Below are 25404 nucleotides of genomic sequence, written 5' to 3'. Positions count from 1 at the left end.
AAAAAAAGATAAACATCACTACACGACAATGCACTGCAGCCTGGGCCCTGTGCACCTCAGTGCAAGCATATTAGAAATAGAAATCATAGATTCATGGAAGAATAGAATAATCTGAGTTGGAAGGGACCCACTAGATCATCTAGTCCAACTCCTGGCTCCACACAAGACCACTCAAAACTCAGCCCCTGTGTCTGAGAGCGCTGTCCAATCACTCCTTGGACTCCTGCAGCTTGGTGCCGTGCCCACTGCCCTGGGGAGCCTGTCCCAGTGCCCGACCACCTCTGGGTGCAGAACCTTTCCCTAACCCCCAGCCTGACCCTCCCCTGTCCCAGCTCCATGTCGCTATCCCCAGAGAGCTCAGTGCCTGCCCCTCCGCTCCCTGGTGTACAAAATCAGAAATGACTTCCCTTTTTCTCACAAGTGATCTGATGTATGTATAAGGAAACAGGTTTACAGTATCAAAACAAAATGCTTTTCTATCTAACCATCAGTAAACTTTGGAACTCCCTGTTTCAGGGTATGGAGTGAATAGCATGACTCACCTTAAGGTAAAGTAGACATTCAAACCAGATTAGATAAATTACACCTTAGAAGTGGTTATTTTCCTCCATTGACTACAAAGGATGGTTATGATGAGTTTGCAGAAGTCTCGGCTAAACATACACAAAGGTTGGTTAAGATGAAGCCCACCTCTAACCTCTGCTGGAAATGATGGAGTACCACAGTCCTGTATCTTTGAGAACTATGGTCAAAGCTGCTACAGAGAAAAATCTGGTGCAGGGCAGATACATCAGCTATATATCCCAAAACTTAGTTTAAATCTGTATCTCCCAGGATGGTATTCCACACAGAGCCTCTTTGCTGTATTGCTGATTTATTTACCCATGTGTGGGGGATAGCCAGTGCTTTCTCAAGGGAAGAAGTTAATTTTTGGCTTAACTTCACTGCAATAAGAAGAATTTCCCCAAGGATTCAGCTGTTTGAAGCACACAATGTACTGGTACTAGCACTAAACCAAGAATAAACACAGCCTACTGGTTACCCCTCCCTGTAGATGCATAGCTCTTTATATTTGTTCAGCATGCAAAACACAAATACCAACCCCATCAGCGCTCAAATTTTACAGCAAGTTCTAAAAATGAAACCCCAAGGTTCTTTCTTTGCATAACTTGAGAAGTCTCTGTTTTTCATACTGTATAGGGGATGGCAGTAGCTAAAGATAGCTGCAGCTACTGTGTAGGGGCAGCAATAGCTGCACTGGCAGGGTAGTGGATGGGGCAGTTCTTTCCTGCTGCCCCCAGGTTGCTGAGGAGAAGATGGGCTGGCATTAGGAGCAGGGGCATGCCACAGCTCCTTGTGTGCTGGGATTCACACTCACTAGTGTTAGCTGGAACTCAAACCCAGCTCTTTCCTGAGCCCAAACAGCCAATGCTCAGTCTGCCTGAGATAGAGCCATAAATACGAAAACAAGCATAAAAGCCGCAAAGCAATGCCCCTTGACAGCAGCTGAGACACTAACCTACCATCTGAGACCACTGTAGAAAGTGAGACTACGTTTATCTGTGTAGCATGAAGCAAAAGCAAGTGTTGGCCACACAAATCGATGTATGTGCAACTGATGGCTTTAGTGTTTGCCTAGAATATACATAATGCTCCAGTAGTTACATAGTTAAATGTATTTCTCATTTAGTCCTCCATCTGATGTTTCCAGAGGCTTCAGAAGGCTATCTTGCAGATGAAAGGCCTCCTAAATTACACCACCAGGAAAATAGCTATGATGGTGCATATATTTTGCTTCCAAGATGAAAGTCACCTTCTTACACTGAGAAAGGCACAAATATAAAAACATGCAACTACATAAACAAGGTTAAAGAATGTAAAATATGATTCTTCTGATGGTAAGGGAGTGAACTGGGCCAGGATGGTTTCTACCTTCCTGTTTATTTATATTTTTCAAGTTATTTTCAGGTAAGTGGCAAACTATCTGGAGTCTTCTTCAAAACACAAGTGAAGTTTTAGCACACAATACAGCACCATGCAAATTACCATAGCAGGGCTGCCTAATCCTAAAGACTGCCTCTGGTAACAGCTAACAATAGATACTTCATGCAAAGATACAGACCTTCATATAATGGACAGTGTTTATGGGAAAATCACTTCCTATCCCCAGGGAAAAACTGGTTATTTTATGCTGTGCGGGAACCTTAGTGAGTATTTTCCAACACCCATTCTAATCCTTCAGTGAATCCTGCTGCTATTTTAAATCTGAAACCTTGGAGAGCTCACACCACCCAATTTACGATGTTCTGACCCATCAGCCTGCCCTGTCCACAAACATCTCCCTGCCTTTAATGTTACAGAAAGAGGGACTAAATACTCCATTTGTTACCTCGCATGCTCTGTGATGCACACTCATGGATTACTGAAGTAGAGTCCAAATTCTTTCCCCTCCCTGTCTGGAGCACCATGACCCCCACCTCCATCAGCGTTGGAAGCTGCACTGTAAGAGGCCATACACCACAGCCAGAGGTGGCTGCAGCCTCTTTTGCTCACAGCAGATGAAGCATGGACCTCTATGGGGTCGGCAGGACACCTGAGCCCCTCTTTGTCGGCCCCACCTGGACATCTTGGGAATTCAGAATCCAGCACTAGAGGGAGGAGCCCGCCCACCCCCAAATAAAAGCAAAGCACCAGCTACTAATGCTGCATTCACGATACTGCACTCCACAGACAATATGACTTTATTCACAAATATGATTTTTACAGAGGTAGAACAAAATACTTTGTATAATCTTTTTCATTTTTTTACTCTTTTTTTTTTTTTAACTATATACAGAAAGAATATAATAGAATGACAAGAAGGAAAAGGTTGTAAATGAAACAATATTATGCCATCAAATACAGTACAAACAGCATGCAAGAACAGCTTCAAATGAAATCTTGCTGGTGTAAATTTATTTCTAATGTGGTAAATGAAGAGTAGTAAAGAGTCATGCTCTAATTGGATTGAGTATGCCACAGCTCTGCAATTTTGTTTTAATTATTTTTTTCTTTTACAATAAACCAACAGGATAGCTTTCTTTTCACTGTGGTGGGGAATGCTTTTGTAATGTCCAATGTAATCTTAACAGAAAAATATAATAATCAAATCTACAAAGTGTACTCTCATTTAAAAAGCAAAACCATAGAAACTGTACAATTTTAAAAAGCGAATTATCTCAACTGCTTCTTAAGAGAATTTTCTAAACAAAGAATAAAATATGCAGAATAAAAATTAGGAGAGCTATTGTTCTGTAACAAAGCTAATCAAATACTTGTTTTCTATTCCAATAAACATTTTTTTTTAATTAATGACTATTCTGGAAATTATGGAGTGGGCTGGGTTTTATTAATGTTCCACTTGACTAATAAAGCATGAACTCCTTACAGGTACTATAACTGTCATTCCCCTGGGGATGGATGGAGATTGGTTCTGCATGCGTGCTAGAGACAGGAACAAGGTTTAGGCATTGGTGTAGATTTTAAAAAATATTTTAAAGTGTCTTAAACCATTAGTAGCATCTATAAAAATAATCTTGCATGTTTTGCTACTGAATTAAGATTTGGATATGGGATTTTCTGGGATTTTCAATTCATTCTTGGCCCTCAGGATTGCCCAGGACTTCCACTGGATGTTACCCAGGCTGCACCAGGTTCCCCCACAAATGATGGTCAAGGGCAATGGTTAGAATTCATGCCTGAAACAAGTGCAGTTGACAGCAAAACCCACGCTGCTTTCCCCCTGGCAAGTGCCAAACCCCAAACATCTGGGCTTTGGGTAACCGTGCTGTCCTTTCCTTCAGTCCCTCCAAATTCTGGTCGTGTTGTGGGAAGGGTGAAGACTGGAGAGGACAATTGGTGACAACCACCTCCCCATCCAACATGTTGACACCTTCTGGGACTACGTAAGCATGGGTTTATGGTCCAGTCACCACCACCATCCTTGGTGCCAACCAGCCATGCTCACTGCCATGCTTGTGGGACAAGTTATTTTCCCTCTGCTTTGAATAGTGAGGAAGGAAACTGAGCACTGGGGTTAAATCATCCTCCTGCAGCTCCCCTCTTAAATGTCATTAAAAAGTTCAGTTGCATAAACAGCACCTGTAGATTCAATTTGTCTTCATCAAGAACAAGAGGACGGTCAATATTAAATACATGCTGTTTATGGCTGAGCATCAGGCACCAGCCCAAGCTTCAATCACAATCCGTTTACTAAAGATCAAGCAGAATATTGAACGGGGAAGAAGTGTGGGTCTCATTTGACCCTGGGCTCTTGTATCATCTTGGCTTCCAGGAAGAAGCTCTGCTCAACTTCACTTGCGAGGGAACATGGGGCAGGTCCCACTTCCAGTGTTAATTGGCCTGGGGCAGCCTGAACAACATCCTTTGCCCATTTGCAGTGAGAAGGGTAAAGAAATACCTGCCCCGCATGAGAAATCTATCTCTGGGGCTTCATCAGGTTTGTATTTCCATGGCTTTGGCATCTCCCAGAAAATGGATTGTCAAACCCCTCCGGATCACCCTGGTGCGACGGAAACTACATTTCATTTGTAGGCTCTGCAGCAAAGGCTCACCCCCAGAAGCAGGGCATTTAGTGAGAGGTATCAACAATATCCTACCTGCACAGATGAAATAATCTGCGAGGTAAGTTACATTCAACAGAATAAGCCTGGCACCTTTTTGTGGAAGAACTGTGCAAAACATGGCTGAAATAACAGGATTGTCAATGACATTCAGTGGGAGATATCCCAACCCTCTAAGTAACACTGCATCCTTCTGTTGTGTAAACCAGGCTACCAGTATGAATAAAACAATACATCCCTGCCCCATTAGCCTTGGGGAAGATTAATGCCCTCTAATTTACGCTAGATAAACTCCAAAGCCTGAAGACCAATATTTTAGTCTCACACTCAGCTGCTTGTGAATTAATAGGGATCACCCTGAAATTGCTATTATGAAATGCAAATATTTGCAAAAGAACAATTAAAAAATATTCCTGAAGTGCAAACGAACGGCTCGTCAGCCATGTTTGTAGTATGCACAGGGACGGTCAGAAGGCGAACACTAATGAATCCCAGGGCAGAAATTTGTGCTAAAAACCCATTATCCCATTGGCAGTAGGTAATGGTACAGCATCTTGCACTGGGAAATAATTTTATCTGACAATGGGAGGGCTTGGCTTAGGATGCCCTAATTTTGAGTCCTTGGACTGTTTGTATGGATATAACTACCTGTATTTTCAGAAAGATGCAGTACATGGCTCACAGTAAATCTACTTCAAACACTTGCTGATACTGCTCAAACGGATCTCATCTGCCCTGATCTGCAATTTTGTGTTAGCTAAAGTAATAAAAGAATCCTGTTAAACCTAAATTATCAAATGAAAAAGGCAATTTTCTCATTCATACTCCATTAGTTTTTTTAGTTATTGCTAGGAAAGCTCTAAAATGCTTAGGCCATAAAATAAACATGTGGCTTAATGTACAGTATGTGTACTTAAGAGGATGATGGCATCTGCAGTAACTGCTCTGTACTGCTGTAGTAATGGGATGCACAAATTAAGCAACAGCACATACCAAGAAAAGCATACAGAAAAGTATGGAGAAAAGTAACAAGTTTTCTGCTTTTTTTTTTTTTTTTAATAACTAATTGCTAAAAAGAAGAAATCACCAATATTCACACCTACAACACAAAATTGCAACATGGTTGATTCCGATAGATGCCTGTTACCTCTGTGCCATCAAAATTCTCCAATATTGCATTTTTAACATTTCACTGATTATAAGTTTATAAAGGCTTCCCCCTTCCTAAATTAAATTCAATTCTGTATTTTCCAGTGCTGAGGTAAATCAATTAGCCTAATATAGTTTCAAGCATACAACACTATCAAGATTTTGGAAAAAAATAAATTCTTAAATCACAGAAATGTAGGATAGCGTATGAAAAAGTGTCCAAGTGTTCACTTTTGAAAATGAAATTCAGAGCCTATATCACCTAAGAACATTTGATAATGTTACTCTCTGGCCCTACATTCAAACAAATAAGAGTACTCGCCATCAGTAGTTTCATTCCCTTTAGCAGAGTGCCACAACTAAAACTGTGAATTCATATAAGCAGAATTGCATAACCAAGCCATTTACAGACATATTTTAGCATTACTTCACAACAGTAGGCATTAGGATTTTGAGAACACAAGAATCTCTGAAATTCAACCTGTGTGCTTCTTTATCCCTTAATAGTTAAAGTAGGCATCATTCAGAACAAGGAAAGAGCAGAAAGGTGCAACAAATGTCTGGCTCAGACAAATGCAATGAGGATCATACAATGCAGACCTGTGATTCTTTCTTCAGCCAGGCTTTTATAGAAATATACTTCCCTGGCTGAAAAGGATGGCACAGCACAGCTTTACAGAGGGAAATGCAAAAATATAAAGAGGAGAGTCCCATTTTCTTCCTCAGTAACCCCATAAAGTCAAGAATCTGTGTCCATACCAGCTCTGGACATGTACCTGATGCCTGGAGGTGTGTCTACGCTCGCCTGCTCCGCTCTGTAGGTACCTGGCCAGAGCGGCCGTGCTCACTGTCCCCCAGGTTCCCATTAACGTGACCAGCTTGTTCTCCCCAGTTGCAACAACTGTGAAGGCCTATTTACTTATAGCTCAGATTTTCTTCCATTCACAGCACAAAGCTGAAAAGTAAACAACAGTTAAGAAAATGTTTGCTTGCCAAAGCCCAGCATGAGAAGGTGCAAGCTCCCTTTGCCAGAGCCTGGACCTGTGTTTACTCACACCCTCAGCACTGCTTCGTGCCCTCGCTCGGCATTGTGTAGGAACAATCACCATCCCTTTCAGGCCCCCCACTCTTGTTCAGCCTTTGAGGAGTTCCAAAATATAACAAAACACTGTTTTCTGAGACTATATTGACTGCACTAATTACCCACAATACTGTATATTTGCTATTAAGAACATGAATGTGTGCTTTCAGAGAGTGACATTCAGGGCTTCCAGGATGTGAAAGGAATTAGATGGTCTATTCTGTCACTTAATCCGAGGCTTCAATGTACTTTTTAAAATTTATTTTAAAACCCAAAAAACAGAATACACATTTCTAACTGTTGAACTTTTACCAGCTAAAGGAGTTTGTAAGGACCCTATCACTATGTGGTTACAACAGAAGATACACAGTTAAGGTCAGGTCGTGGTGTCCAAGAACATTCACAGGGACCGAGGATGAGGAAACGAGGAATGGATCCTGCGGGAACCTCCGGGAGAACGAGCCGCTCACTGTGGAAGTGCCTTGAGTATTGCATTCACTTCTTCTGCAACTGCTGTCAAAGCAAACTCAAACTGCTCCTGCGGAGAGAGCAAACGCATACACTGAATAATAAAACAAAAAAAATTTCCGACAGCCTGGCGCACTGTTCTGCAGCCGAGCATCCTCAAGACATTGCTGAAAATATGAATATGCAGGATGAACTCCACACTGCAACGGAAAGGAGTGAAATGTTTAGGGATTATTGATGCTATATAACATGTTTGACAGCATCTTGAAACCAGTCATTTTAATGGAGAAAAATGTTGGTAGCACAAACTAAGCTACTGGGACACGATGATGTATTGCGATTGCTTGGTCAGAAGCATTTGGGAGTAGTTGATCACCAGCCATTTCCTTCTGACACTAAGATGGAAACTTGTTAACGTAGTTGAGATATGAAACAGGTGAGATGCTGCAAAGGAGAGCCTTTGGCTTCTCTCAGGACTATTTCTAGCAGAAATCAGCTAAATAACTATTTCCTCACATTATATCTACCATACAAAACAATGTCTGCTTTTTCCTTTACCTGTTATTTTTCTTTTTCTCCTTCTTTTTTTAACTACTCTTCTGCACCCACAAATTACCTAGCAATGTTTAGTCCACTTTATTCCTGCTTAGGGAATATTTGGGAACATTTCTGCTACAAATTTACTGTAAGTATAAAACCAAAATTACTAACAGATTTCTGTGCTGGGTTAACAGAGGTGTGAAGGACACAGGCAGGCATGGCCACAACATCTAAGTGTGTCCCTAACATGCTCCTGAACTCTCTAGTCCTACAGAAGGACAAGGAGCTTTACTTCCTCAAGGTTAACAGGCGGTGTATTTTCTAAGCAAGTAATCCTTCTCAGAAATTTAGCTTACTGAGATCTGACAGGATGATTTTCTGGTTGTTTCTTATCAGAGGGAAAAAGAAATGTGCACGGTTTACTTGGAGTACAAGCAACTTCAGGATACCACTCATGGACCGTGCAAAACTACTGAGATTTTCTAGAAGTGCTCCAGCAGCTTAAGCCAATGGGGGCTAAGAGCTTTGGAAGAACCAACTTTGAGAATCGAGGTCTGATATACACCCTGCAAAGATCGCTGCTGGGATGCTGTCTGTGCCTCCAATTAGGAAGTGAATGGTCCAGCAGGTGCCTCCAGCAGGAGCTGCCAGGGCTGTGTAGGAAGAATGCAGGCATGGACGCAGCAGTGGCACACGGCTGCAGGATGCAGCCAACCCCACAGGTGATTACTGGATTAATAGCATTCACTTGCAACAGTGGAAATCTGCAGCAAGGATGAGAGAACAAATTACAAGTAAACAACTCATAGTTCATAAATGGCTGACTTCTAATTCTTGCATTTCATCACCACTCTTCTCTGCCCTGTCTTACCCCACTGCAGAATAATCTCCCATGTGGAGATGCCTCAGAGAGAAGCGACGTTAAGCACAGCTCCAGAGAGGAAAAAGAAGTTTAAAACTGAGAATAATTTCTCAGAGAAACCAGCGTTCACGGATTTTGCTCTCTGCCTGGTGCTGTCAAAGTGGCATCCTTGCACATTTGCTGGACTGCATCCAGCAGTTTTTAATCAGACATCAATTCACCCTAAAGAGTAGGACTCACCCTCATTAGGCACAGAAAATGGTGTATACGCTTGCCTGTGCCTGCCTCAAGGTCTCTGCAATTAGAGGAGACGCTGGAAATGCTGGTGGCCACCCAGGAGCAGCAGTTATATTTTGAGCAAGAATCAAAATATACTCTCACCGAATGCGTGAGAGTAGCTGGAGGGCAGAGGAGGCAAAGGAGGCATTCATCTGGACATGCCACGCCGGAACCAAACTGGTGCCATGGCAGTGAGGCTGTCTAACGTGCTCTTCATCCGAGTGTTTTACTGTGAGGAAAAGCTTGAAATATAGGGACTACAATACTTTAATAATAGTCCCATTGCTGAAAATAAGTCTTTCGCTCAGGAAATCTGCCCTTAAGCCCTGTTGGTCCGACACATGTCCACCTCATTGTGAAGAGCTGCCAGCCTGGAGACCTGGGAACTCAAGCAACTCTGCCTCTCGCTGATGGGTGCCCCACAGGGCATCACTACACCATGGAGAAGCTGCTATGCCACATGAGGACTTGGACTGATTAACAGCAACTCCCAATTTCAGACATGGATTTTGGAGACAAGCTCAGTGGAGTCCAGCACCTTTCATTAGGCGTGACCCTAAATCAGTGAGGCTGATCAGAGCATCTTTACAGCCAGAGCTCAAACCTGACCGTGAAACTGCCATAAAGGGGACAACAAAGAAGGCGAGGTGAGGACTTGGTCTTTCTGGGATGGTGCAGCTGAGCTCTTCCCCCTCCTTCTTTCTGCACAATACACACAGGCAAGCAGCACATTGTGCAGCTCCCATTGATGTGTGTCCCCACCCTCCAAAGAAAAGCCTTCACACCCCTCCTGCACCACTGCATGAGAGCAACCACAGATAGATAGACGTAATAGCAATTTTAAAGAGGCTTAGTTTGATATTTTGTACAGCTCGTTCACATGCACTACTCACATATACAAGATTGACTTAGATATCTAGGCTATCAGAAACAGATAGAAATATCTAGATATTTCTAGGCTTTGCCTAGAAGACAGAGGTGGGCAGGCACATTGTGTTGTCAGTCCACCTATAATGCAGAGGCAACATGAATATATTTAGAAGTAATATATTTAGATAAAAAAAAAAAGCTGCATTTCATTAAGTCTTCAAATAAAAATTCCCTGGAAAACACACTAGGTGCATGCAGCATATATGCCAAAATAAAGAACCTCAGCTAAACATTACAGATTGCACGTGGAAAGATACAGGAGAGAGAAAAAGAAAACGAAGAATATTTTTCTCATCACAGAGAATACACTTCCTCCTTCATTATTTTTTCCTCTCACATGTGGCATATCAATTCTATTTTACGATTCCCCTGCAAAAAAATAACAAAACCACAAACCTTCTATTATGCTTCTCAGAAATGCAGAATGTCGTTATGATAATTTCATTACCATTTATTATATACAGTGCTTTTGAATTAAAGATCCCTACCAGAAGACAAAATGTTGCAAACAAATCTTTCACATGCTTATTGAAAATGTGGAGCGCTGCCTGCTGGAAACACAATAACATTGCTAAAGTAAGTTGGTGTTTATTTTGCCTAGGGATATTCTGTAATTGGCATTTCTAACCTGACTTTTAATCCATTGTTTTAAATTACTCCAGGAGTCTAATATTCCTCATTTGTATTCAGCTGGGAAAGCACAGGGGTTTGTTTAAATCCGTCAGAAAAATTCTCTGGGGATAGTGCCTTGCTAGCATGTAACCAGATATTTATAATTTGCAAGACATTAGCTTGAATAAGTGATTTGGGTGGTTTTGAGAAAATGACAATGATGGAAGAAGGAGCAAGAGGAGAGATAAGCAATATCCTGAGAAAATTTTTCATCCTGGGTGAAAACACTGGATACATTTGCCTTTCTGGAGCTCTTCCAGATAAATGTTTGGAGGGGAGAAACATGTCTTTAGTGAGCTTTTCATGGGACTCGGGTAACTATTTCTGAGCTAAGTAAAAGAAGTTGTTCACATAACCTTATTCTTTGGTACCAGAGCTGTGCTTTTTTTTTTTCCTTTTGTTGAAGGCAACAAACTGTAATTTCTCTGAACTGAGAGACAAATCAGAATCAGAGCTCTGTATTTCTACGGAGCTGCCATATAAATTGGATGCATTTACAGAGTAGCTCAGGACTTGCATCTTTCCGCAGAATAAATATATGTGACATTGGATGCTGTGTGCTATATCCATTTTTTTTTCTCAGTCTGAATAATCAAAGCAGAAGAAAGATTTGTGCAATTTTGTGTCTTGCTTGCTGATAAAGCTTAGCTAGCTTTGGCTGGCTCATCTTAATTTTTCATGCACTTACTTAACTGGTAAATAATAATTAATCCTTCCTTCCCCACCCCTCCCTTGTTCTGCAGCATCACTTCTAATATTAGTGGGAAGATAAAATGATTAAGAAGAGATTCAGAAAAAGTTATGAGCCAATGATTCCTGCAAAACAGATTTATTTCACCTTTGTCCCTCAGCAACTGCAACTCCCTAAATGCTGCAGATGTTCCTATCAGTTCCTGCCTAACCAAGACAGAGTGCTGTCACATCGCTCTGGATACTCAGTTTGGGGTTATAACTTTCATTCAGTATTTTACAGTGTCATATTCAGATTTATTTGGCCTCTATGTCATGAACAGGTTTCTTTACTGTCATATTTGAAGCTCTTAACTTGCAGCAAATACCCAAAATATTCCACACGTCACTGAGAATCACAATAGAAAGTTTCATTCCTGATGTAAGGAACTACAATCACAGTATCAGCTATCTTTAAAAGTTATAAATTACATAAAATTTCGAGACTATTACAACTGACAGTCATTATAGGGTAAGATATTCAACTCACCACGGGGTATAAATGCAGTCACCATGCTACATCCATAAAGGACATTGCTTTAGGCATGGCATAAGCTTTTCCTTCAGTGATACTAAAAATGACTTGATATCCTTCAAAACTGTATTTTCTTTAATTCAAAACTTTCTTTTCAGAAAAAAAGCATCAGCAGTTACACTTTCTTTAATGAGTTGAAGCCTTTTAAAAATATTACATGCACAGTTAGGCAGAGATGCTCTAAGAAAACAATCCATATTCAGGATTTAAGCAAGAACATTTTTTTCACGTACGTATTTTCCTTAGTAGACTATACAGTGCTGTCTTGATTGCCCTTCATATATGGTAATCAAGATAGATGTTGGAGATGTTACAAGAAAGAGCAGTAAACACCAAAGAAAGTAGCCTAGATAAATCTTCAGCATAAATAAACCTCAGTTGGTAGGAAGCCAAACAGAGTAATCAGCAAGCGACCTGTGTTAAATTAGGTCATACCCTCTCTCTTCTGTCATGAAAACAACTACTGTGAAAGACCTTTAATGTATTTAAAATCCCGGTGGATTTATTGACAGTACCTTTGTCTGGACCATGCCTGGTCTCTGGTCCCTCAAGTGCTCCAGGGTAGCAGCAATATCAATCTCTTTAGCACCTGCAACAAACCACAAATTGGGCTGAGTTCAGAGCACAAGATAATCCATGCTGCATCTGTCAATCTCTTGCTATCAGGTTCCCTTTGGGCTAACAGTCCGATTGAAAATTATTACATCCATCTCTCAACAGACTTGGCAGGCAGCTGCAATTTTTGTGTTCATATAGAAAAATAAGACGTAGGGGCAGTTTTTATTAACATTAATTCATGAAAAGCCAGAGAAAAACAAATTCTTAAGAACCCCCCTGTACCTAGAGCAGAATATATTTAGCAGAACCTCAGGGTCCGCTGTGGTCGTGCCACCAAGTGCCCCTTTGCCACTTTTAAGAGTAGGCCTGACCCACGCAAATATTCATGCCGTTAAAACAAGATTTAGGTGAACTTTTGCCACCTGCAGCTAAAGACCTAGCTCAGCACCCGGCAGCCTCTTGCTGCATGAGTGCTGTTTGAGATGGCAAAACCCACGGCATTTTCTTTAGGTTTTACTTTGAGTGTCTGGACAGTGCTGAACAGCAAGGCCAGGCTGCAGGAAACAGGCAGGCAGAGCCTAACTGCTGTGGGGACTGGCTTCTTGCCTCAGTACAAACGGAGGAACGTTCTTCTAAAACATCACCTGTGAAGAGCAAAGTGAGTCCTCATCTTTCTCATCATAACCCGGAGAAACAAAGGGGACAGTGCAGTGCCATTTTCCTCCTCAATTTCCTCTTCAGTTTGAGATGCTTCCCCCTCATTTTCCTTGAGTGCCTAACCTGATACATGCTATTGGAGGGGACTGAGAGAAAATGAGTTTAGGTTCCTCCTGTCAATCCCTGTATGAACTGCAAGGGTAGAAGCAGGGCTGGAAACCCTCACTGCTGAGGAGTTAGAGTTTGGCTCTCTCGTACTGGTCCCCTTCTGCGCCTTGCAAGAACGTCTTGCAGTGCCAAGGCATCAGGCAGGTGGGCAGAGGGTCACCCTGACCATGGTGTGACTGCCCCATATCCACTCCCCCATCCCCTACTGCCCTCGTCTGCACATTCTTCCAGGGCAGCTCTAGAAGGATAATCAATAGCAAGTGCCTCCTTGAAAATACGTTCTTCAGCTGTATCAGAAATGGAATGAATTCATTCAGTACATATAACAGTGACAACTTAGAAAAGGTATCTGATACAGATATTTTTGCTAACTGCCATGGTTTGAGGCATCACACATTGCCCATGCCCCATTCCCCCCCCCCATACAATGTACAGGAATTTATGGGAAAGTGTGCTGGACAAAGTAGTAAACTTTTTTTTTTTTTTTTAAAGTAAAAACAAAACAAAACAAAAAACACATCCTTACAACAGACCACAATACATATCAACATACGCTTTAAAGTCTAAAAACAGTGGCAGCAATTATACCTTAAGTGTGTTGTGGGTTTTAGAGTTGCAATTCATCTGGAAATCATCGGTAAAGGTAGAACCTTTTTTAAACCCTAGCACTGGTGTAACACAGTAGCTCATTTCAGTGTTTGTTCTCACACACGCACAAATTAGGTAGGAATTTCCTGTTCCACCACAGTGTTCCCTGGGAGCAGAGCAATATGAGTACCGCACGTGCTTTACAGCCTTACTAGTGGCCTCATTAAATTCCCAGGAATTAAAATCATCTTGGTTCAACATAAAAGGAATTCTCTTTCTCAGAAATTAAGATATGAGACACTGACATCCATGGACTAGGTTAATTGTAGAACTGTACGAGCCTCCGTGGCGTGCTGCAAGGATGAACCTGGAGAAGATTCTCCCAGTGGAGCTGGCATGCTCGCTTGTCACGTGGGCTTCCCTGTGGCTGCAGACACGTGTGTTCCCCCTCCAGCGAGGGATGTTCTTTATTTTAAACTACTGTAGCCTGAGGACAACACATTAGGAACTGGGAAAAGGTTCGTGACAAGACCTCATGACACTCCTTATTGGCCAGACAGGCTCCTGAGCCTACCTTTGAAAGAGTTAATTCCTCCATCTCGGTGATGCAGATTGCAGGCGTTCACTAGTGAACCAATGCTTACTTTTTTATCATCATTAACAGAATGACACGCCTAATAGTATGAACAATGCCTGGTCATAAAACCCGGATTTAGCAAAACACCAAAGCAATATGCTTTCGCACTGGAACATGAGAATAGTCCTGGTGGGCCAGTGTGCTTAATGGGAAGTTTGCTTTGAAGTGTTTTGCCAGTACAAATCTGAATCAACGTCTTTTACTGATCATTGTTCCCAAACCCATGGGTTGTGATCAGCATGGCACCCTCAAGCCCTTCTGATGTCCACAGCCACAGCTAATAGAAGACAAAAAGTGAGCAAAGCATGGTCTTGCCCAAAGAGGCAAGGCAAAGCAAAGGCCAAGATCGGTTTGCTACCTTTTTTTTTTTTTTTTTTTAATGTTTCTGCATGCCTTTGATACTCTGGTGATGGGAAGTACCTGAGTCCCTAAAGAAGCTGATCACCACAACCTAGTGCTGCAAGCATGGTGAGCTGTTCTGGAAGAAAAATATCTTGGAACAAGGAACTTCACAGCAAAAAAGATGCAATCAACAGCACAGGATGAAGCCAGCCTGACTTGCTTTCCCTCCACATTAGCAAACCTCTCTTCCTCCTCCGCATCCCCAACTACATGTTCTCCATCTATTCCCTTATTGTGCCTAAAACAAATGAGTTTAAATGTATATATTCCAAGTCCACTATTAAACCTCATTTTGTGATGACAGCTTTTTTTTTTTTTTTGTTCTATTCAAACTTATGTTAGATTGCTGCTATATTATGTAAATTCAGCTCCCTTCCACTGTGTGCAGTAGTCTGTAGAAAGTTCTCTGGTGACAAGAGGCAGACAAAGAAGATATTTTCGAGGCATAAAGGGAGGCCTGAGCCCAACCTGCATTCACAGGTGATGGGAGCTCAGTGTTTGACTGCAGTCGGAGCTTTCAACCCTCTTTTGAATTGTTTTGTTGAAATATGCAACAAATTCAACATCTTTGCCATGCTGAGGCTTTCCTTTTAATCTGGGAGTATAACAGCACAGTATAACATGTTTTCATTCTCTAGTACCTAATAATACTTTATTTATGCTTTTAAGCCATTTCAGGTGACAGAATGCACCATGTATTACACGACACTTGGAGAGAGGGAAATTGCATCTAAGGACAATAGGGTCAAACCATGTTCTTACTGAGATGGCCCCAAAATATTCACACGCTACAAAGGTATTTTAAACATTGCTTATCTGGAAACCCCACATACAAACTAAATTTGATACGATGTTTTAGAGTAAAAGCAGGAAGAATTTGCCCCAGTGATTACAAGGATATCCCACTACTGGAAATGTTTTCCGCAGGCTACTGAACTGTGAAGTCTAGTGACAGACTTTCATTAATAGACATTAATTTATTATCACGCAGCAAATAATCTAGAGGAGGGGTTAAAAATACTAGGCTGGACAGCTCTGCAGAAAACTGTAAGAGAACACAAAATGTGCCCAAACCAGAAGATTTTTTATCTTTTTGCCCCTCCAATATGTATGTCTGTTTAACAATGCTACTGTTTCAGAAAATAACAGGGGTATAGAGGGTGAGCATTTAAAGAATAATAGCTGCCTTTTCACCTCTAACTCTATTTTATGCTATAGGGATTAAATTTGAGTTCTGTTTGTGATGGGTTCCTTTTTCACATGAAATTTCATTGCTTGCTTCAAATGAATGGAAGAATGTAATGTAGAGTGAGGCTGAAGTAACATTGTACTGGTAGTAATGTAAAAAATCATCCATGCAATCCCTTTTTATTTTTTAACAAAACAAAACAAAAACCCACAAACACACAGAACACGTTTGCAATAATTCACTGTGAGCAAGATACCCGTAGCCTTCCCCCTGCCCTCAGCAGCTCAGTGAGCTAGCTGAGCAAATACCTCTGAAAACACTTCCATACCAGTGCAAGGCAGATTTTAACTATCATCTTTCTCAAGGCTTTAAGCATTCACAGTGAGTGCACAACAATCTGCATCAGAACCACATGGATACATGAAGAGAAAGCAAGAGAAGATGCAAGCTGAATTATATTTTGCCCCCAAGGAGAGCAGCGGTTTCTGAAGTTTAGGGTCATATCCTTTTCAACCCGTTCTCTTCCCGCAGGCACCAATGCAGGAAGCACACTGGCACTTAACAGCTGGTGCTCCCGATTAGCAGACCTCAAGGGGTTAAAGTGTTTGCCCTTAGACAGTTGCACGAGTGGAGTATCCAGCATGTCATGAAAACATGGAAAAAGTTGAATTCCCCATTCCTCATGCAATAAATAACAAGCTAGCCAAATACTGCTGCGATAAACTCCATGAGGTAATCAGCAGCAGCTCGCAATGTTTAAAATTATTACGAATTACCTAATGTTAGCTTTATTACTATAATAATGAAATCTTTCCTCATGTCTCCTCCCCCTAAACATGGCAGGGGACCAGTTTTGAAAGGCACAAGACACATGAGAAGCACTCGGTGGAGGATAATCCCTTCCACATTGCAGCAGCATTGAGGCCACCATGATGGTACAGGAATGTGACAAAGTTTGTAGAGAGGTGCAATGTGTTTTAACATATCAGCTGGGAAGAAATGATGATGGTGTATCATTAAAAAGTGTTACTAAGTTTAACAAACTACAGAGATCATGCACCTGGAAGCACAATGATTTTTTTCCCAGTTAAAATAACATTCAGCATTTGTTAAATGTAAGATTGAAAATTTTGGCTTAATTGAAGCAAGCTTTGAGATTTTATTTTTAAGTAATAAGCTTGAACATACTTGAACTGAAAGCAAAGTCAAAAATCCTATTTTATTCATTACTGATGAAAAGTGCAGCACAGATTCTGTGAAACTGATAGAATTTTATATTAAAGCACTATATTAAAAGGAATATTTTAGATTCTAGATGCTCTGAATTTTCTGTATATTTATAAAAATAAAATGATCCTTAAATACTTCATCAAAGCAGTTATTTGTGGGGGGTTTCTTTTTAAATTACCCAAACTGAGGAGTTTCTTTGTGAATGTTTCACAAATATGTATCACTCATAAATATTACATTAAAAAGGATTTTTCTAGCTGGGAAAAACTTTCAGATCTACAGGCACATATCCTCAAAAAGATACAATTATAAGTCTGCAGAATGGCTATAAATCTGCTACTGTGAAACCTACATGGTAGCTTGGTCATTAGGGTGCTATGTTTAGATACATTTGACTTCTCTCCCAGCCTGAGACTCTGACTTCCCACATCACTTTAGTTAAATCATTAAATTCACCCTATGTTTCACACCACCATTTATAAAATGGTCCATTTTTTTCCTACCTAATTAATTGTTATAAAGGTAAATCCGTTTACAAGCTACTTGGATAGTAGAGAGGTGAGGACTGAGATAAATACTCTTTTTGTTGTTTTTTCAATACCCTCTGCACCTTTCTCAGCCCTCTTTCTGATCCCCTTGATCATAAAGTGATTCCAAAGCTGAATATATGATGCATGAGTCATGGCAAGCAGTTGTAAATATGGGATTATTAGTACTGGTACCATTTCTTCTTAAGGTGACGATGATGATCTGTGTGGGAAGAAGCATTTATCCCAACAGAAAAAAAAAAAAAGGTAGTAAGGGGAATACAGAAATGACCAGTCAAGTGCCTTTATTTATGCGGCAGTAAGTATTTGGTTTCATTCTAGTCAGATATTACCTTCTTAATGCATGTTTTGATATTTATTACATTTCACAGATTTTGAATTAGGCCTAAAAGTGCAAAGAGACTTGTTAGGTCAGATTAAAAAGCAGCTTGTTAAAATCTTGAAGGAAGGGTCCCTAATACCGTTCTTTCCACTGATGTTGCTAGAAGCTGAAAAAGATCCAATTAATATTTGCAAGAGGCTGCTGATCGGCAGCCTTTTAGCCTCAGAGTCACGCAGTCGGGAACGCTGGGGAAGAATCGCATCTAACAGGACGAAAGAGTGAGAATACAAGTGAGAGAAAAAATAAGGGCAAAAATATGGTGTCAGCAAGGACAAGCAGCTGTCTCATCACTGTGTGTCTGCATTTAGGAAGAATACAAGTCGTTTTTGTGTTTGGGTGATGACTGCAAGACTCACACCTAAAAGCGATGCTTCATGGCCAAACCAGGTTCGTGCACAGCGGCTTTGTGCTGCCTTTCTTCCCTCCCCACATGAGCACTCTGACAAATTGGCTTTCTCGGGTTTAGCACAACACTTTCTGGCCCTTTTCTGCGCTCGGCTTTGCCTTAGCAAGGAGGCAGACACTGAACTGTGGAGACCCAAGGACAAACCCCTCCTGAAGAAGGACAGACACTACCTAGAGCCAGGTCTGCCATGAGCCTAATACACAAAAAATACACATCTATACTGCTTGCTGCGGTACGGTATATGGAAACAGCAGTGGGCTCTCTGGAGAGTTAGAAACGTAAATCAGCACTCACGGCCTATTACACTGTCACAGCTATGGTGTTTCTAGCGCCCAAGCCAGCTGGACGTAGCACAGCTATGCTGTAGATTTGCAGTGCCCCCAAAGCCCTAGATGCCTCCAGCTTCCCACTGACAGCTTGTAAAGGACAGCTCGCATAGCTGCTCCAGACAGTGTTTGCCCCATTGAGTGCCTAATGTTGCTGCAAAACATTTAATCACACCATATGAGGGGCAAACTCAATCTGATTAAAGAAGAAAGGGTCATAACTAGGGGGAGTGTAACACCACTTCTTCACTGACCATTAGTTTTAATGGCACACTGGTAGTATTTACTAACTAGCTTAGTCTCAAAGGCCCAGCCTCATCTTATCTATTCCAGCCATCCCTGAAGTTCGAATCTGAGTTAGTCATCTCCTCTCCCAACAGCTAAGAGAGAGAGGGAGAGCCCTGGTGGGCAATTCATTTGCCTGAGAATTATTCTCCAGAGGTGTTTATCATTCTCCATCAGCAACTGAGGAGACCTAGACAACTAGGTTAGGGGAGACACTTAACATTAAATGGTTTATATGGCCAAAGTTAGCTCTAATGAACCTGGGTTGAAAAGAGATGAGTTTTTGCACTGTGGTTTCAGGCTCATGAATGCTGGGATCTGTCAAATCTAATGGTGTTTGAGATCTGTGCTCTGCGGCTGCTGCCTTCCCCTTCCTCCCTAAGGTTTGGAAACCTTAACAGAAATGGCAAAGGAAAAAGCACCAAGGAACCACAAACAAAAGATAAACCATCTGCAGTACAATGTAGGGAGTACCACAGAAGTGAAAAATGTTTTGTAAGAGTAATTGCTGGTTGTAACTGCTGGTTTGTAACTGCTGTAATATAAAACAAAAGCCAACCAACCAAAAACAAACAAACAAACAAAAAAACCCAACAAGAGTATTTTCTTGCTTCAACTTTCATTGTCTGAGTTCCTAGTAAGTAAAAACACCTGTAAATATTAGAGTTAAAAAGGGGAGCTGAACAACAGCTACAAACTACAAAACCAAAACCAATTTTTATTTGTACTTATCCAGACATCTACTGCTGTAGCTGCTGAAGTTCTGCTATTGGCCAGGAGGATCTTTTGATGCTTTTCATGGAAAGAGACAAGCATTAGCTAAAGAACCAATGAGGGACTCACTTTTAAAGATAACAAAAAAGATAAATGCATTCAGGCTGGCATTTTCATTAAACACTTATTCTCTCTGAGATGAACAAAATCTGTGTGCATGTGTATATGTAGTTAGCGATGGACCCAACCCATACCTGAATCTGCAAACAGTCTTTACTCTCAGTCAAAATATGTAAGTGCTACTATATACCTAAAAATGACCCAAATTAAAATTTCACTACCATTATTAATACCAAACCAAACAAAACCATAAACCAAACCAAAACAAGAAAAAACACCATCCAAAAACCCAATTGGCAAAGGAAGCATATAAATGGAGAAGGGAGTACTAACAGTAATAAAAGTGAAGAAGAGAAAAATACTGTGACATTCATGCACATGCACACAGAGTATACATTGCATAATGTGTTATTGGTTGCATATTTTATATTAATATTTTAAAACTGCATTTGCACATAACCTGGATGTACAAATGTAAGTTATGTGGCTTTATGCAATCCAAAGGAAGGCGATAATGAAAAAGGAGCAGCCTGGTATTTTAAAAACTGCTACAGGACACTAATTCTTCTGAGCATTCAGTGATTTACAGGGAGAGAAATTCACTACTGACATGACAGTTTTTAAGCTAATATCCTTTGTCAATGCAGAAAAAACATGCAGAAACCACTCACTGTAACTGCATGCAAATGGGTGCTAATGTGAGACCCAATCCTCACTTCCACTGTGCATGAGATTAAGTCAAATCACAGTTTATACCATACAGAAACTGTTTCTCTGTTACATCTAGATTTTACCCAAAAGCTAAAAGCAATAGGAATATGCCTAAATTACTAAATTTGAGAAATAGAAGTTAATGAGCTGTATTCTGTATATGGGCAGATATCCTATAATCACCCATTATCACTCTAGAAAATACTATGGCATGCACCTAAATTTAATTTATGCATGCACGCGTGCACCCACACACACAAAGGGGATGATGAGTCAGCAAGGATCGAGGATGTGCTGCTACTGCCTGTGTATAGGTGTTCCCCCGTGTCAGCTCCTATAGAGCTCTAAACAATCTGCTTCCTTCAGCACCTCTTCTACAAAATGTCAGCTAATTACCTCAAAAGCAGTTCATCTCCATGTGCTGAGTCAAACATGAACAAAGTTAAGATGCTGACTGCAAAAATCACATTTCTGAAAACGCGCCTCAGTTTGCCCTAAGAAATCTTGGAGTCCCCTTTGGAAAACGAGAATTTACTTTGCAGGGCACTCAGAGGCAGCTCGCCCACGTCCAACTATTAAATTGTAAGAACTACATTTCACATTGCTTTCATTTCATGTTGCACGTAGGTGGTAATGCTTTCACGACAGTACATGGATTGAGTATAAAAGATGCAACTACTATGGATTTGTTCTTTAACAGAGTGTATTCTTAAAAGTGACTAAACTGGTCCAGTTTTAGAAGCTGTGGAATAATCACACTTTAGTTTGGTAATATACATTGTACCCTTTAAAGTCAGAAGACTACCATCTTGGTCAATTAAACACTTCTCTTCAAATCATCTACAGACTACTTGCGTGAGATTAACTACAAAGTAGTTCTTCACTCTGTGTGTAACCCTCCTTTTCCAAACATTTGCCCAGCTGGTTCTCAAACTGATAGTACTGTACTTCTATGACCAGCTTTTCCACTTTTCGATATTCTAACCTACACTTTGTGTGAAAAAAATGCTGCCCAAATTCCTTATCTGCTTGTCTCCTCCTTAGTTTCAGTCAATGACCTCTTGTTTTCAAATTAGTCACTATCTCAAGCTGCTTACTGACATCAATACATTCCTTTCAGGGTCTCCTAACGCTCTATGGGGACCCCCCTTCGTGCTCCCTTTCCCAAGGAATAGTCCATGTCTGATCAGTCTTTCTTCACAATTCATTTGCTCCAAAACTTGAATAATTAGGTTTGCTTTCTACCACACTTTTCTAGTCCCACTTCTTTTTCAATAAAATCCTGAGAACAGCAAAGAAGTCAGAAATACGGCTCTTTTAGGGTAACGCCTGACCACTAAACTGTATAAAAGGAAAAAAAAAAAACAACAACAACCAACCTACAAAGAAATTACATCAATAATGTCTTTTCTTTTTGTTTGAAATCTCTATATTCCATCTGGGAATCCACCTAAAAACACAGTCCACACAACATACACAAAGAAACATCAACCAACATCACCTTCCCCATTGTCACTTATTCATTTTATAACCAGAGTTTGTAGAAGGTGCTAGGTTTTTATCTTAATTTTATGAATTATTAATCAATGAATATAGTGTCAATAATGTGGGAAGACTTTAAAAGTTTATGCATCAACATGTATTTTGCAGAGGAAACAAATACTATTTTAATATTTTAATATTTTATTTTTTTTTTCTAAATAGCGAGGTTTCCCTTAGCATCACAGCCTGGACTGTAAAAAGCTGCCCTATACATTCCCTTTACACTTTTGCATGTAGCTGGGGGCCCAGCTCTCATTGTGATTAATTATCTGCTGGGAAACGCTGCAAGAATGAGCACTATTTGCCTAATTGTGTTTCCAGGGTAACTCATTACATAAAAGTTACAATACATAAATGCAGCTCACTTGAAAAACAGGCCTTATAACATATGATATGTTTACAAGGACACTAAGAACTTCCTTCAGAAAACGAAATAGCCACGTTTCAGAATTCTATGGTTAACATCACTGCTAAGAACTGAGGCAGTCTTGTGGGTAGCACAATAGCACACAAATCAAAAGCTAATTTTTTTGGCTTTACCGGCCTGCATTTTTTCCTAGAGATAATCATCTAACTCCCACAAACCTCAAAGAGCAGTGATGGAATAGATTCAAACTTAGAACATGAAAATAATTACATTCTAAAGTCTTCTGCTGAGAAATTCTTCTCAAGAATTTCAATTAATTCTAATTCCACTTTTTGCTCTTTTAACATTAAATACTATTTAAAAAAATAATCTCTCCTTTACACTACATATTCTCTCAACCACTGTGTGACACTTGTAGTATATTAAGTTTTAAATTTACAGGAGAAACTGTATCATGGGCTGAAGAAATACTTTCTCATTCACCAAGAGTATGTCAGAAATAGACTGCTCTTGACTTGGATCTCTAACACTTAAGACTACAATATTCTCAGACTTTGCATAAAGGTTGAAGAATAAGCAGATTGTATCCATTTTAACATGAATATGGGCAAGTATTTTCTTTCATAAAATCCTTTCAGAGAGGATCCAACCCTACAACTTCATTATGATTGTTAAATCCACACAGCAGATAAGCAAAACCTCAGCAAGGGTTCAGATTAGCCAAAATCATTTGATCATGATGAGTCAGAAGGCGAACTAGGGAATCTTTTGTTTTGCCTTAAAATGTCATGGTAGAAACTGCATCTGCTCAGGAGCTGACTCACAAGACCCTCAGACAATAGTGTAGTGGGGGCAAGGAAAGGACTTGTAGAGATAACCTCCACAGCCAGCCCAGGCCAGAGTGTGTGCGCTCATCAATTATAATCCGGCGTTTTGAATGGGAGAGAAGAAACCATTGGTTCAGCTTCATTAAATCAAATCTTTTTGCTGGGTTTTAGAATTCTGAAATCAATACTTTAAAAGGATTTTAAAATTCATATTTACCTTCCCTTTCACTCATCTCATTCCAGCTAGTTCAAACACAAGAAAATGGATGGTCAGCAAACCCCGAACAGCTGCTAGCTGGATTAATATCTAAAAATCAAACTTTTATCTACACTATCCAAGCCTTTCAGTTCAGAAGAATGAAAGTAGGAATAATCTTTTTTTACCCGTAATCTTGCTCTTGTCTTTTCCATGACAGAAACAATTAATACAAATATTTTTAAATATATCAAACTTTTAGTTACTAATACATGCTTGCAGGAAAGACAATAAATGAGAAATTTCCCACTTTTTCTCTAAATCACATACAAAAAATCCCCCAAACTGATTAGCTCAGAGTTACTTTGAGTTTGTGGTGAGGAAGGAATATCAAGTAGACTCATCTAAAACAGTTTGTCCGCCCTAGTAACAAAAGATAAAATTTGTAAGTACATTAAGAATGTTAAAATTCTCAGCAGAAATCATCCTTTAAAAAGTCCCTGTCAAAAATCCAGCAAGCATTGTTATCTACAAAAACAATCAATTATCATTTTCTGTACTTATTTAAATCATGAAAGCGCACATACAGTTGAAATACATCATTTCTGAACTTTTCACTCAAAAATAAAACTTGCCCTAAGCTGTCTGTCAGGGAAATTGGAGGTAACTTTGATAACTCTTAAAATTTTCATATTCATGCAAAAATAGTATGCTACTGGAAGGCCTGTCTCTATCACATAGTTTTTGTTATTTGATGAGGACAGGATTAGGGCCTTGTAACCGTTCTGCTTATGAATCTAGCAATAAAAATAATTATGGTAATAAACTACATGATAAATAGCACTGCTGGGTTACTGGAACAACTAAACACAAGGACACACTTGCATTTAAAACTTTCCACTGACATGACACAGGAATGACAGGACTGAATAGACATCGTTGTTCTCGAACTGTTCCAGTTACCTAATAAGATTATTTAATGTAGCTATTTGGAGTGAATACACAGATGCAGCCATTATATTTATTGTGGAGAGGACAGAGAAATTCATTAAAACCCCCGCCCAACAGGAAACCCTTCGTGTAGAGCCTCAGGGAGGCCCAAGGGCCGGTGAGGCAGCTGGGGCCAGGCCAGGCTTGCTAGGCACAGGGATCCTTGTGGGACTCTGTGTGCCCTCCTGCCACCCAAACCCTTGCCCAGGGGACACAAGGACCCTGTGGAGACATTGCCACCCTCCCAACCTTTACCATGCACTAAAATAGGGTGCTTTCTTTTTATTTTTTTTTAAGTTCCATTCCTGTTTTGGGGCCATCAGACTGGTGTGGCAGACGTCGAGCACAAAAGCCCTCAATTTTTTTCTCCCTACTATAGGAGCAGGTTGCTTCCCGGTGGTTTTCAGTGTATAAAATAACATGAGACATGGCAACAGGCGAGATAGTAGAAGATACCAATTTATAACATGCTTAATAGACTAAGTATTAGCACTAATTCAATGAGCGGTAGGGGAAAAAATTGTTAATGACAAAAGCATTTACAGTTAACTGTCCAAGAGAATGTAGGGAAGTAAATCATTACATGAAAAAAGGAGCTCCTTTTCTCCATCTACCCCATTAAAAACCCCACTAAAGAGCCAAGGCATTTATTGATTGCTTTCTACTTTCCCACTGCCGAAACTAAGTACTCCTC

General features: G+C 40.4%; 1 protein-coding gene across 2 annotated transcripts in view; it reads right to left on the bottom strand.

Annotated features, from left to right (window-relative positions):
* Nucleotides 1-2723: 2723 nt before the first annotated feature.
* PTPRN2 (protein tyrosine phosphatase receptor type N2) overlaps nucleotides 2724-25404 on the bottom strand; it is a 643897-nt gene continuing 621216 nt past the window's right edge. For both annotated transcript variants that reach the window (XM_027450443.3, XM_038174330.2), the window contains exons 22-23: nucleotides 12383-12456; nucleotides 2724-7390 (exon numbers count right to left, since the gene is read on the bottom strand). In XM_027450443.3, the coding sequence (XP_027306244.3) occupies nucleotides 7319-7390; nucleotides 12383-12456 (146 nt within the window). In that variant the 3' untranslated portion in view covers nucleotides 2724-7318. The remainder of the gene's footprint in view (nucleotides 7391-12382; nucleotides 12457-25404) is intronic.

This window comes from Anas platyrhynchos, chromosome 2 (assembly GCF_047663525.1).
Source record: "Anas platyrhynchos isolate ZD024472 breed Pekin duck chromosome 2, IASCAAS_PekinDuck_T2T, whole genome shotgun sequence".
NCBI classification, from domain to species: domain Eukaryota; kingdom Metazoa; phylum Chordata; class Aves; order Anseriformes; family Anatidae; genus Anas; species Anas platyrhynchos.
The sequence above is the reverse complement of the archived record's forward strand: the minus strand, read 5'-3'. Positions and strand labels throughout refer to the sequence as shown.